We start from the raw sequence: 13,799 nt of genomic DNA, 5'->3' as shown, positions 1-13,799 counted from the left end.
ACGGACAGACGATATTTTTAATACAAATATTGTGAATCAAATTATTTATTAATTTTTAATTTATTACTTTTTCAACATTTCAAACTACACTTTTTCAAACATGTCCTTCAAATCCCTCAATTTAATAGCTGTTAGTAAGAAGTTTCACTTCAAATATGCGCACATAGTGCACACACAATTTTTTTGTAGTTTATTCTTCTAAACTTAATCTATTACTAATATTGACATGTATATTGAGATATATTTTTTAAATGATAAGTTTTTTGGTTTGGTTAGGTTAAAAAGAAAATCGTCATAGGTGTTAAACGTTTTAAAATCTATGACAACCATAATGACGACTTTAGTTTACTGCTATATCCAGGCTGCTATTATTCATAATCTTAATCTGTATCTAAAATTATTTTCTTTGTCCAAAAGGGACTGGCACATCATTAAGTTTCTTTAAATCCTTTAATTTTTAGTTTATTTTATTAATTAAATTATCTTTAAAATTTTAATTAACATTTTTATACACTTTTATTAAAAGCATCATTTAAAAGTAAAGAATGTGTGATAATTATTGTAGCAGTATAATAAAATTATTTACATAAACAAAAAATACATACTTTTAGCAATAATATAACATTATATCTAATTTACCTTATTATTAATTACTAAATTAATTAGTTATTATAATGTATTTATGCAAATTATATCATTAAATTAAGGAAATGCCATTTATTAGTACACATGTTTGATTTCGGTTGAAAAATTTCCATAAATATTATACGATTTTTTTTGTATTATTTATATTAATGAATATCAAATTAAGATGTAAATCAAGTTATAATATTGTTTTTGTTCTCCAAAGATATTGTTATTCGCAAAAATTCCACTCTTTGTGTTTGGTCTAAATTTAATTCAAAATATAAGTTATTCAAATTTTCAAATTATTGTATGAAAAACATAACTAAAACTGATTCGTTGGTGCTTTTGTTTTAGTTTTTTACGGTATAATTTTAAAATAATAATACAGTTTTTAACAGATACATTATAATATACTTTGTAGTATTAGATTAGTTATTTGACTTAACCTGTTTAGGATATAAACTTTTGTCAAATTTTCATTTTTTTTACTTTTCCTTAATTGGTAAAAGATATTTTATTTAGCTAAAATTATAATTATTGTAGATTTCCCATTACAAAATTGTAAATATTAATAATTTGTATTTAAATTTAATGCAGAAAGACGCCATCTACATTGGCTGCGCCTTTATTAGAATATTTTAATTGATTTTGTAATCCAATTCTAATTTTAGTTGATTTTCTTTTAAACGATTCTCAAAGCTTTACAAAATGTTTTTATTTTAAATTCCATATAGTTAAAACTGATTAGACCATAAATTACTGACTAGTTCTTTTAGTAAAATAAAATAAAAATAAGGTTACATTTGCAGAAATGTAACCATAAATATAAATGCACTTTTGCAGAAAGCCGAAAATATATCTGTTTTTATTAAAATAGACAATGTTATTATATAAAAGCGGTCACAATATCATTTTATAGAAGCTATAAACAATTTTCTGCGAAAAAAGAGGACGGGATAGATTTTTAAAAAATAATAGATACAGGTTTTCTTAAATTAATTAAAAACGGCTTGCCCAAAATTGTTAAAATTTGGCGTGTGTATTCAGCATATGCAGGCCTTTAATAACCCTATTTACAACTTCATTGCAAAATTAACAAGGGAGCCAATATCTGGAGAGTTCAAAATTTGCATGTTCGATACCTATGTACTTATTTATAATATCTTGAATAAATAAAGTATCTTATTAACTCAACTCTAAGAAGAGTTTGCACAAGTGCAGTTCTCACAACTGTACTTATAGGTACCTATACGTTTTATAAATATTTACTTTTCAAATGGTTGAAGATTCAATTAATAGTAAGGGGTCTGTGACAAAAAATTTACATTATGATGGCTCACAGCCCATTTTAGATTTGTTTGAGCAAAATTAAAAAAAATACTAATTTTATACCCACCAGTGATTTTATTTAAAAAAAGTATTTATGTGTGAGTGAATTTTGACAAGTATCTGTGCTATTTCGGATTTTCAGAATTTCATAATTTTAAAATTTCAGAAAGTTCAGAATTCAAAATTTAATTCGAAGCGGTAAAAGCACTTAACGAAAATTATAGTAAATTGAAAAAATTGATTTTTTGCTAAAAAATTTAGTCAGTAATTTAAGATTTAATAAACCAGTTTTAACAATATGTAATAAAAAATAACTTTTTGTAAAGATTTAAAGAAATATATAGAAAATCAACTAAAATACTCTAATAAAGCAGGCACAGGCAGGCACAGGTAATGTAGATAGCATCCTTATGCATTCATTAAATGGAAACTATACAGGGTGAGTCTTAAGTAAGTTCAAATATTTTCAGTGCTGTGATCTCAATGAAAGAAACATATTTTCTCTTTACTGTTTTTTGAGTAAGTTCAAAATAACACAATTATTTTACTTTGAAAATTTCCAAAAAAAAATATTTTTGCTTAATTTTGAAAACCACTAGATCTTTTCTGGGTTTCTTTCTTGTAAATGTAATCTACTACCTATGTTGTCATATTATCAAGAAATTAACTAAAAAGTAAAAAAAAATCCAACACTTTTCAAAAAATTCCAAATTTTCCAAAAACAAATTTCCTCGAAATAAACCTCATAACTGTATTTTTGGGATTGAAATAGACTACCCCTAAAATATTTGGCACTTATTTTATTTAAAACTTACCCTGTATATATTTACAATTTTATAATACGAAATCGAGACAATTATAATTTTAGATATTATGTAAAATCTTTTACCAATTAAGAAAACGCAAAAAAAATGGAAATTTGACAAAAGTCAAAGACTAATGATCATAGTCTAAATAGGTTATGTCAAATAACTAATATAACTAATCTAATAAAACAAAATATATTCAGGGTGAGTCTTAAATAAGTGCAAATATTTTTAGGCGTGGTATATTTCGACCACAGGAACAAGTCTATGAGGTTTTATTCGCAAAAGAATATGTTGAAAATCGTGCATTTGGTATTAAATTTTCCTGTATATTTTAGATAACTTTGTAAAACTGCTTGTTGTTATAATTTCTTAATCTCTGATTTACCATGGTTACGGCTTTACTCTATGGTTACAATACTAAAAGGGATGCAAATGCAGAAAAAATCCGGTAGCTCACAATTTTTTTAAAAAATAAAACAGTTTTTTTTCAAATCTCATTTCTTCATTTCAGACTTGAATAACTATGTTTATTGAATGTTAAAATGTGTTTCTTTTATCGAGATATACTAACCCCAAAAGTATTTGCACTTATTTAAGATTCATTTTGTATAATTTCATCTGTCAAAGAAACTGAATCAATATTTAAAAATTATACTGTATACTATATTTAAAAAACAAAATATAAAAGCACTAACAAACTATTATCAGTTTAGTTATATCTTTCATACCAAAAGTTGAATCATCTTATATTTTGAATTTTTGAAGCAAACACAAAGAATGGAATTTTTGCTATAAATAATATACCTACAATAACTACGTTTTATTTAAAAAACAAAGACTGCCTGATTATACCTGATATAATATATAAATAATACAAAAAAATCGAATAATATTGATGGAAGATTTTGAACCAAAACCAAAAATATGTACTAAATATCATTTCCTTAATTTCCATCAATTTAATGTTATAATTTGCATAAATCAATTATAATAACTAATTAGTTTAGTAATTAACGATAAGGTAAATTAGAAATAATGTTATATTATTGCTAAAATTATGTATTTTTTGTTCACGTAGATAATTTATTACACTATTACATTAATTATCATACAGTATTTACTTTAAACTGATACTTTTAATAAAAGTGTATGAAATGTAGCTTCCTCTATGCGATGCAAGACCTAAGTAGTCGTTGATGGGGAAGCTCCTGGTCATGTGCTATAGGAGGAATCTTTGGCCCTCTGGCTGGGTCTAAGGAGCATCTTATTGTCTTATCCCTGGTTGTAGTGTCTTAGGCAGTGAATTACACCAAGACGTATAACGATGTCCGTCATACCAGGCACCCTCTACTGTCTGTGGTCATGTATCACGGGTGTAGGGCTCGGTGTAGGGGGTCTTAGCTTAACCGCCTGGATCAAGATGAGAAATCCTCACCAAAAATCTAAACCCTATGATGGCGGGGCCAGGTCAAAGGGATGCGTGGCTAGACAGAAGACTAGTCTCTACTGGTCTCAACCTTAGGGCTCCAGGGGCAACCCATTGTATTCTCTTCTCCCTTACTTCTACATGCGGGACTATGTACAAGTGTATAACCATAGCAGTGTAATTGACCTCAAATTCAATGAAGGCAATAGAGAAAACAGGATATATCCTCTATAATCGATTCGATAGAACACCGGTATCAGGTCTAAGAAGAGACCAAGTTAAAGAGATGGAGAAAATGGAGACAGATCCTCCAGCCTCCACCTCACGGGTACCTTAGCCGGAGACAAGCTCCTCGACTGTGAAAAACCCCAACCGTGGCAGGGTTTACACTCATAGGAGGAGATACATGCCCACTCCTCAGAGGATGAACATTTCCCTGTCTTCCCTACAACAGAAAGACCTCCATGTATGAGTTATAGACTCTATCATGAGCTATAACTCAAGAAAGAGGGACACAATAGTTCATTAAGGTCGCGATGATTACCCTCCCCCCCTCATACTCATTCTACATTCTACATGAAAATGTTTATAAAGTTTTTTAACATAATCTAATTAAAATCCATGAATATGAATAGATGTAAATTTATTTCGTTCTTATTAACTTATTTATGTTCGTTCTTTAAAAAAATTACTTACAAAAAAATATCTAATACTGTGCGACGCAAAATGTGTTTATAGTTTGTTTAAATGAACGAATCGTAAGAGTCGATTCATTCTGAAATATTGAATCGCGGATGCAAAATCTCATAATGTGTAATTCATCAAAATCACGCAAAAAATAGCCATTACGATTCATTTTAGTGTCTAATATCTCTGTCTAATATGATAATAGCCTATCAGGGACGCGCCAAGTATTTTCGGCGCCGTCGTGCGAAATAAGGGTAGGCGCTTTTCTCCAATATTATAAAGGTGTGTATCGACTGCCCGCAGCAAACCCTCGAACATTGGCTCGCGCGGCAGCCGCGATCAATGGATACCGAGTTGCCGCGCGAGGCAGCTTGAACTGATGTTCGCTCGAATCTGCCGTGGTGCGAACCAATCTTTGTCGGTTTTTGGGTCAGCGGTAAAGGAGGTTCAGTGAGTGATTTCAGTGCAGTTCGGACGGTTCGTGGCGATTTTTTTGGCATGCGCTGCAGAACAAAACAAAATTTGTATATTCCACAACAGACAGTGGCGCGTGCAGTGTTTTCGCAGTTTTAACCATGGATAATGATAAGTCATAAGTGCCGACTTCTAATTCAATTATATGGTGCTAGAGAATTACTCTGGAACAGCAAATATCCACACTACCATAACAAGTCGCTGAGGCATGATGCATGGAACGATATAATACTTCAGAGCTTCGCATAATGCGTCGCAAACTTCTGGAATGATTCTTGAAATTGATTGTTTTGACACTCGAAAAATGTATTGCAAGCTAGTATATGAATCTCCTGTGGCTAGAAACCTCAAAGTTATAGCTAATATTTCACTAACTGGAATCACATCTCGGAAGTTAGTGTCCATATGGTGTCCATTTTCTTCACGTATGGCTCAATTAATATTTTTAACTGCGCAAAATCTCTGGCTGACATCCGTTGAAATGTTTTATTGTGTCATCAATGGCTTCATATCGCATATCGTCCATAAGTCTACTAATACCATACTGCATCCTATTACTATACATTTTCTTCATCCACCAATACGCACTTTTCGTTTCGTTTTTTAATGATGTGATGAATTACAATGAAAGCAGCTGCTGCTCTTGCACGGATGTCCATGGTGGCAGTTTGCGAACAACTGCGCGAAAGGCTGGATCGGTTGCCTTGCGAGGCCGCCGCGCACTACCAAATGAATGCCAACAGTTTGGTTCGCGAGGCAGATAATTGGTTTGCCGCGGGCGAACATGGCTTGCGAGGCAGCCGCGGGCGAACATGGCTTGCGAGGCAGCCGCGGGCAGTCGATACGCATCTTAATATTAAGCCAAAATTTCCAATGACCAGCGGCGCGGCGCTCGACATTGGTGGATAATATATTTTCACCACTGGCGTTCATAGATAAAAGTATTACTTAAATTTTATGTTAATTTGTTGATAAGTTCCAAAAAATGGTTTTATGATTTTTTAAAGTCAATGACAGCAGGCGCCTTTAGGGCTTTGGCGCCGTCGTGCGCCGCACGTACTTGCCCATATGGACGGCGCGTCCCTGTAGCCTATCACTATTCTAAAGTAATCAACCCAATAAATACATAGAACTTGTTATATTCTTTAAACTTTAATCAGATCCTACAGATAAACTATTAAAAACAGAAAAAGTTAAGACAGTCATGTTTCATCTATACAATATTCTTAATTTAAGGTTCCTAAGCGAACCTGGACAATTTGGACATAGACTGTTAATTTTAAAAATGGGGAATAAAAGTTTTTCATTTTATTTTAGATAAATCTTTCTATGAAATTATTTCTTAAAATATTTATATTTTTTATAAATAAATTATTAAATAGCTCGGTAAAATCAAGCAAATTGTATATTCTAAATGACTATACCGGGTGCGCCTCAAAAGTGGCTCACCCCCTATTACTTTTTTCTTTCTTCAGATAGAAAAAACGAATTTGGTATGTTAGTATATGACATAAATTAGGATTGATTGACGTATACAATTGTTTTTGGTCACTTCCTGTTTCGCCCGAAATAACTACAACTTTTGATTTTTAAATGGCACCCTAGGCATTTTTTTACTTTATTCGATAGAAAATGACATTCTGAATAGAATGACATATCATAAATATGCCTACTTTTGACATTCTCGCTTAATAAAAAATCGTATTTTAAAATTCAATCTAGAGTTCATGGCTATGCTAAAAACACTAATTCTTTTCGTTTTTAGTGTCTTGTCCTGGCCAGTTAGAAAATGCTCAAATCGTATTTTTAATCATAACTCAATTTTTTCAAATGGAACGAGGGTCATTAGCATATTTGGAAAAACCATTTTTTACGAATAATTTGATACCACACACTTGGTATTGTATTTCGAGTCAAATTTTCGTTACGAACCACAAGTTATAATTTCAAATAAACTATACCTATGCTAAAATGTTAAAAGTTGACATATGATATGTCATTCTATTCAGAGTGTTAATTTCTATCTAACAAAGTAAAAAAATACCGAGGTGTTTAAAAATCAAAAGTTGTAGTTATTTCCGGTGAAACAGGAAGTGACCGAAAACAATTGTCAATCAACGTCAATCAATCCTAATTTATGTCATATACTAATATAATCTCGTTTTTTTAACTAAAAAAATAAAAAAGTTATAGGGGTGAGCCACTTTTAAGACGCATCCGGTATATATCGTGTAAGCGGTGCGGCTTTTCGTAACTTTTTATACAGAATATAATAAAGAGGTTTTTGATAACATTTGTTTAGAAGAAATGATATAATATTGACATTATGTCACAAGAATGTTTGTTTGACCACAACGGGATTTACTTTTTGCTTAATTAGGTAATATACAGGGTGTTCCAAAAACATGTGACATGTGAGGAGATTCCTCACGTAAAAATTAAATTTATTTTTCATATTAATATGGGTTCGATTCTGCTTTGTTTCGTAGCTACAGGAGGAAAATCTTTTTTTTTCGATTTATTATAATTTTCTTCCTTCTAAGTCCTTTTAGCGATTCGAATGAAATTTGGAGGGTAAAAGTTACTATTAGTGCTATGTATTTTAATGCTAAAAAGTGTCAACCAATTCATCAGGGGCGTGTATATGGGTTATCATTGGAATATTTTTCTAAGAAAAAACATGTGCGCCACTGATTTTTTTTTCTTCTTGGCATAAAATTTGTGTATGCAATTTAATGCCAATTAAAAGTTGTATCTTGATGTTCTGTTCATTTCGATCTACACTATGAGATATACCTAATTTTATTAATCCCAATTAATAACATTCAAATAAAAATAAAAATAATAAATTATTAATTTAATGTAATTTATTACTAAATTTTATTAAAATTTTTAGCAGTGATGTATAGTGATCTACAGCAAATTCACCCAAAAAATAATAGTATTTAAGATATTACAAAAGGCCTTTTTTAAGTTCATCCTGTAACTTTAAAACTAAACCGCAGTCATGCTTATAGGAACTTTTTTTCATATTTTTTGATGAGGAATCACTGAGTATTATTTAACATTTTGGCAAGTTAATGACGTTAAAATTTTTTAAAGTACTGTTACAATTGGATTGAGGCAAATTAATTAAAACGCGTTTATCTCATCAAGTAGACCGAAATCAAGAGACAACTTTTAATCATATGCACGTTCTTGGTGAATATGTCGACACTTTTTAAACATTAAAATATATAGCACTCGTAGTAACTTTTACCCTCCAAATTTCATTCGATTCGCTAAAAGCACTTGGAAGAAAATTATAATAAATCCAAAAAGATGTAACTTTAACCCCCTGTAGCTACGAAACAAAGCAGAATCGGACATATGATCGAAATACGAAAAGTAAATCTTATTTTTATGACAGGAATCTCCCCATGAGAGATGGCACATCTGTTTATCGTTTTTTGAAACACGCTTTATTATTTTGCATATCCAAAAATTATTTTGGCAAAAAATATTTTTTGTATGAAATAAATTAAGAAATATGGATCACGTTTGAACTTTAGGTGGGATTTCTTAGGAGTAGGTCAGCGATGCAACGCACAGTATAAAAAATACTTTTGAAACATTCAAAACCAATATTTTTGTTGTTTTTGACTTCTTTTACTTACTTTCATACGCCCACAAACTCAGGTTCCTCAAACTCTCCAAGTACATCCTTGTCTGCTCCCTGCACAGAACGTTCTTCCCATTTATTATCCCAAAGGGCAGATCCGGAAAAATATCCTTTTTCTCCTCGTAGTACTTCTCATCTTGACCCACCGCGAAAACCAAAGTAGTACCCGCGAGAACCAGCAAAATATCGGCAAAAAGATTCATGACAAGCGGTGCACCACGCGCGCGAACCACCGCTGGTAAAAGTGATTTTTGGGGTACTGCCGAAGAAACAGCACCGTGGTAGGCGAATGATGATACTCTTTGGTGGAGTGGTACCGTGGTGGAGTTGCGTAAAGACGGCCGGCAGGCAACCTTCGTTCTCGGTCTGCTAAGTCGAAATATTTGCTTTTTGATTTTGGTTATGTAAAAGAAAAGAAAACTGGATCTTAGTGTTTACGAGAATACTAGATATGGTATACGTTGTGTTAAGATTGTTCCCGCTATCTTAAAGGTTTTCCGTATCCTATATATTTGGTGGGGAGTGAACAGCCTTGAAGACGGCAACATCTAAATGGTTTACAGGAAATAATTTATACATGTCAAGATTTATTTATTTACTCCTGTCCTGAACCCAATACCTTAAACCTTTCCAATATTATCCATATTTCCAGTAATATTATTCCATAATACATGTGTTGGCCACATGCAGTCATATTGACAGACATAGTCTACAGTCTATCCAACGAGAGGATGCATGACTGACCGTTGTCTGTCATTTTAATACACAGATAAATTGGAGTTTCTATTATTCTCTAAAAGTCGGCTAACGAAATATTTTCTGGCTTGACGTTGTCTAGTCAACTTCATCTTTACTATAGTACCTATAACTTTAAGACTAATCTCCTTCTAGCTTAGAAAATAAAAACTTAAAGCTTTCAGACAAGATGTAACAATACTGGGTGCGGCTCGAAAGTCAAAGTGGCTCACCGCTATAACTTTTTTTATTTTTTCAGATAAAAAACGAGATTTGGTATGTTTGTATATGACACAAATTAGGATTGATTGACGTATTCATTTGTTCTTGGTCAGTTTCTGTTTCACCGGAAATGACTACAACTTTTGATCTTTAAATGACACCCAGGCAATCATGGCAATGGCAATCTAGAGTATCATGGCTATATTAAAAAAACTAATTTTTAATCAAGGATCTTTGGAAAAATAGTTTTGATCATCTAATGTTTTTCGTGCCTCGTCCTGGCCGGTTAAAAGATGCCCATATCGTAGTTTTAATCATATTTCAGTTTTATCAAATGGAACAAGGGTGGCTTATTAGCGTATTTGGAAAAAGCATTTTTTTACGAATAATTTGATACCACACACTTGGTATTTCGAGTGAAATTGTCGTTATGAACCATGTTACAATTTCAAACAAACCATATGCGAAAATGTTAAAAGTTGACATATGATATGTCATTCTACTCCGAGTGTCATATTCTATCGAAATAAGTAAAAATATACCAAAAGGGTGGCATTTAAAAATCAAAAGTTGTAGTCATTTCCGGTGAAACAAGAAATGACCAAAAACAATTGAATACGTCAATTTATCATAATTTATGTCACATAATAACATACCAAATCTGTTTTTTTTTCTGATAAAATCAATAAGTTATAGGGGTGAGCCACTTTTATACTGTTATACAGACGCACCTGGTATATTGTTATACAACTCTATAATATAAATATATATAATCATCATCATCATCATTTTCAGCTTATTCAACCATTTTCAAATATGGTGTATTCTCCCTTACATATTTAGATACTGTCTTTGTAGTTGGGCCCATTGTTGTCTATTGTTGGCTATGCGGGCCGAAGTTATCACTGCTAATTTCTTAATATCATGGTCCCATCTCAGGTTCGGTCTTCTTCTAGGTCTCTTAATCCCTCGTGGGTACCATGCTGTAATTTTTGTGGTCCATCTATTGTCCGTTCTTCTTGCCAGGTGTCCTGCCCATTGCCATTTGAGAAATTTGACTCTGTGGATAACATCTATTATCTGGGTTTTTTGTCGTATCCACTCTATTCTTTTACGGTCTCTCTTGGTTATCTCCAGCATATTTCGTTCCATTGAGCGTTGTGCGACCTGCAGTTTCCTTATGATGTCCGTTTTAAGTGTCCAGGTTTCGCATGCACTGGTAGTACACATTGGTCGAATGTTTTCTTGTTTAGATAGAGTGGAATTCTAGATTTGAATATGATTGAGCTTCTTTCATAAGTACTCCATGCTAACTTAAATTCTTCTGTCGATTCTTGGTAGTAGAGATCCCGAGCTGTGTATTAGTTGTCCCAAATATTCATATATATATATATATATATATATATATATATATATATATATATATATATATATATATATATATATATATATATATATATATATATATATATATATATATATATATATATATATATATATATATATATTATATATATATATATATATATATATATATATTTTTCTACTGTTTCCAGAGTTGTGCTATTTATTAGAATGTCTTTTCTGTTTATTAGTTTGTTCTACTTTACTTTAGTTTTTACGAAATTCATTTTGAGACCCATTTTATTGCTGGCTGTATTTAGTTCATTAATTTGTGCTTGTAGTTTTTCAGGACTATTGGCAATTCGGACTATGTCATCTAGGAGTTTTACGCTAAAATACATGACAGTGACAATTGTTATTTGTCATTTTAATTCGCAGGTAAACTTTTTTTTGACGTCATCTGTCAAAATCTTCCCTAGCCTCTGTACTTGGGCGTTGTGAAACGTGAGATCTTTTTCTGTAAGTCAAAAATTCTGTGCGGGATGGAACCTAGACACCAATTTTAATCCAAATACGCCCTGTATCTCCGAAACGCATTTGAGGTTGAGGACATAAAAGTTATACAAACTTTTTTACTTATTTTTATCTGCAGAATATGCTGCCACAGTTTCACGAATATTAGGACCATCCTGTATACAAGCATATGACTAGATATTTGGTGAAATTAAAAAATAGTAATAATAAATTAACTATAACGGTTTTCACTCAATAAACTTGTTTATCGCGTCACATAATCTAGTGCAGAAATCCTTGAAAGAAAAAAAGATTTAGAAATTCCATAGTATTAGTGAAAAATATAGATTTACAGAAGTATGAGTATGTAAATAGATAGTAACAATAAAAGATTATATAAAACAAATAGCATAAAGGTATTAAGAGACAAATATATATTTACAATTCTTAACAATAAATATTCTATAAATAGTATAAAGGTATGTATTTTATAAAGGTAAACAATGTATTTTTATCCATATCACAGAAATGCAAATTGTAAATTAATTAAAAGTAGTTATTTATTATTGAATTAAAATTACAAACAACAGTCACTGCTATACATTCTCTCTTTAGATAGACCTGTAGTAGTTCTGTAGAGTATAAATACATAAATGAACTAAAATAATGGAAAGTGTATATTTTGGACCAAGGGCGTAGCCGGGATTTTCTCCAGAGTGGGGTAAAACTTTCTCTAGGATGCATATGGGGCAAAACCAAAGTCAACTCTAAAAAACGTAATACAAATTACTTATTAAAAATAGCTTTATTTGAACAGTGTTGAACAGTTTAGCGTTGACTTAACTCAATATAAGTATACACAATTTTCTCTTGGTATATGGGGCAACTGCCCCGCCCTCAACCCTGTCCCGTTGGAGCTACGCATATGTTTTGAACTCTGTCTTATTACTAGAGATGATCCAAAGTATCAATACTTCGATATTTCGATACTCGATATTTTGTATCGACATTTTCAGTGGGGTTTAAATAGTCTGTCCAATGGGAGGATCCCTGAGTTGAGTGACAGTTTTGGCTGTCAATTTAATTCACAAGCAAATTGTATATTCTGTCATTTTTTGGTTGTCGTCTGTCGAAATCTTCATTAGGTGATTGGGGACAAACCATACCAATATCTGATCTATTTATGTAAGTTTTAATAGTATAATTTTATGTTACTAGCGTGTACCAGCGACTTCGTTCGCGTCGAATTAATTATTTGTAATGGTGATGATAAAGCAAAGCAAGAATATCCATTAACATACAAACTGGATAAAATTTTTTCACATTTATGTCAGCATGAGAAAAAACAATATGGGGATATTATTATGTAACTTGGTAATATTTGAGGGGTAGTTTCATCCCGTTGGAATTTGACTTTCGAAAAATCCGTTTGCCAAAAATAAGCTTTTTACGTCAAGCAGTTTAAGCAGAATCGTGGTTAAGAAATTACCCAACAGTTTGGAACACCCTGTATGATTTTTTTAAAAATTTCAAAATATGTAAAAAAAACAAATAAATTATGCTCGTCCGAGCGTTTTTCCGAAAGACTAACCGTTTTTTAAATAACAAATATTGTAATATTTGAGGGGCGTTTTCACCCTCTTGGAATTTGAGATTCGAGAAAACCCTCCATGTCGAACCTCTAGACTCCACAGTCAATCCGTTTGCCAAAAATCAGCTTTAAACGTCAAGCAGTTTAAGCAGAATCGTGATTACTCAATGGTCATATTTTATGAAACACCCTGTATAAATTTATAAAAAATCTTAAAATATGTGAAACAACAAAATAAAATAGACGTGTTTAAGAGTTTTTCCGAAAAAGTCACCAGTTTTTAAATATAAAATATTTTAATATTTGAGAGATATGTAGTTTCACCCCCTTAGAATTCGAATTTCGAAAAATCCCTTCTTATCGAACCTCTACACCCAAAAG

The 13,799-nt window shown here is 31.5% G+C and overlaps 1 protein-coding gene across 1 annotated transcript in view; it reads right to left on the bottom strand.

Moving 5' to 3' along the window:
* LOC115874790 (nose resistant to fluoxetine protein 6-like) overlaps positions 1–9,445 on the bottom strand; it is an 86,788-nt gene extending 77,343 nt beyond the window's left edge. The window contains exon 1 of the mRNA XM_030890067.1: positions 9,009–9,445. Within this exon, the coding sequence (XP_030745927.1) occupies positions 9,009–9,216 (208 nt within the window). The 5' untranslated portion in view covers positions 9,217–9,445. The remainder of the gene's footprint in view (positions 1–9,008) is intronic.
* Between the last annotated feature and the right edge of the window lie 4,354 nt (positions 9,446–13,799).

Source organism: Sitophilus oryzae, unplaced genomic scaffold, assembly GCF_002938485.1.
Source record: "Sitophilus oryzae breed Bouriz unplaced genomic scaffold, Soryzae_2.0 scaffold_1297_pilon_pilon, whole genome shotgun sequence".
In the NCBI taxonomy this organism is placed as follows: Eukaryota; Metazoa; Arthropoda; class Insecta; order Coleoptera; family Curculionidae; genus Sitophilus; species Sitophilus oryzae.
Note: the sequence above shows the minus strand (reverse complement) of the source record. Positions and strands in the feature narration are given on the sequence as shown.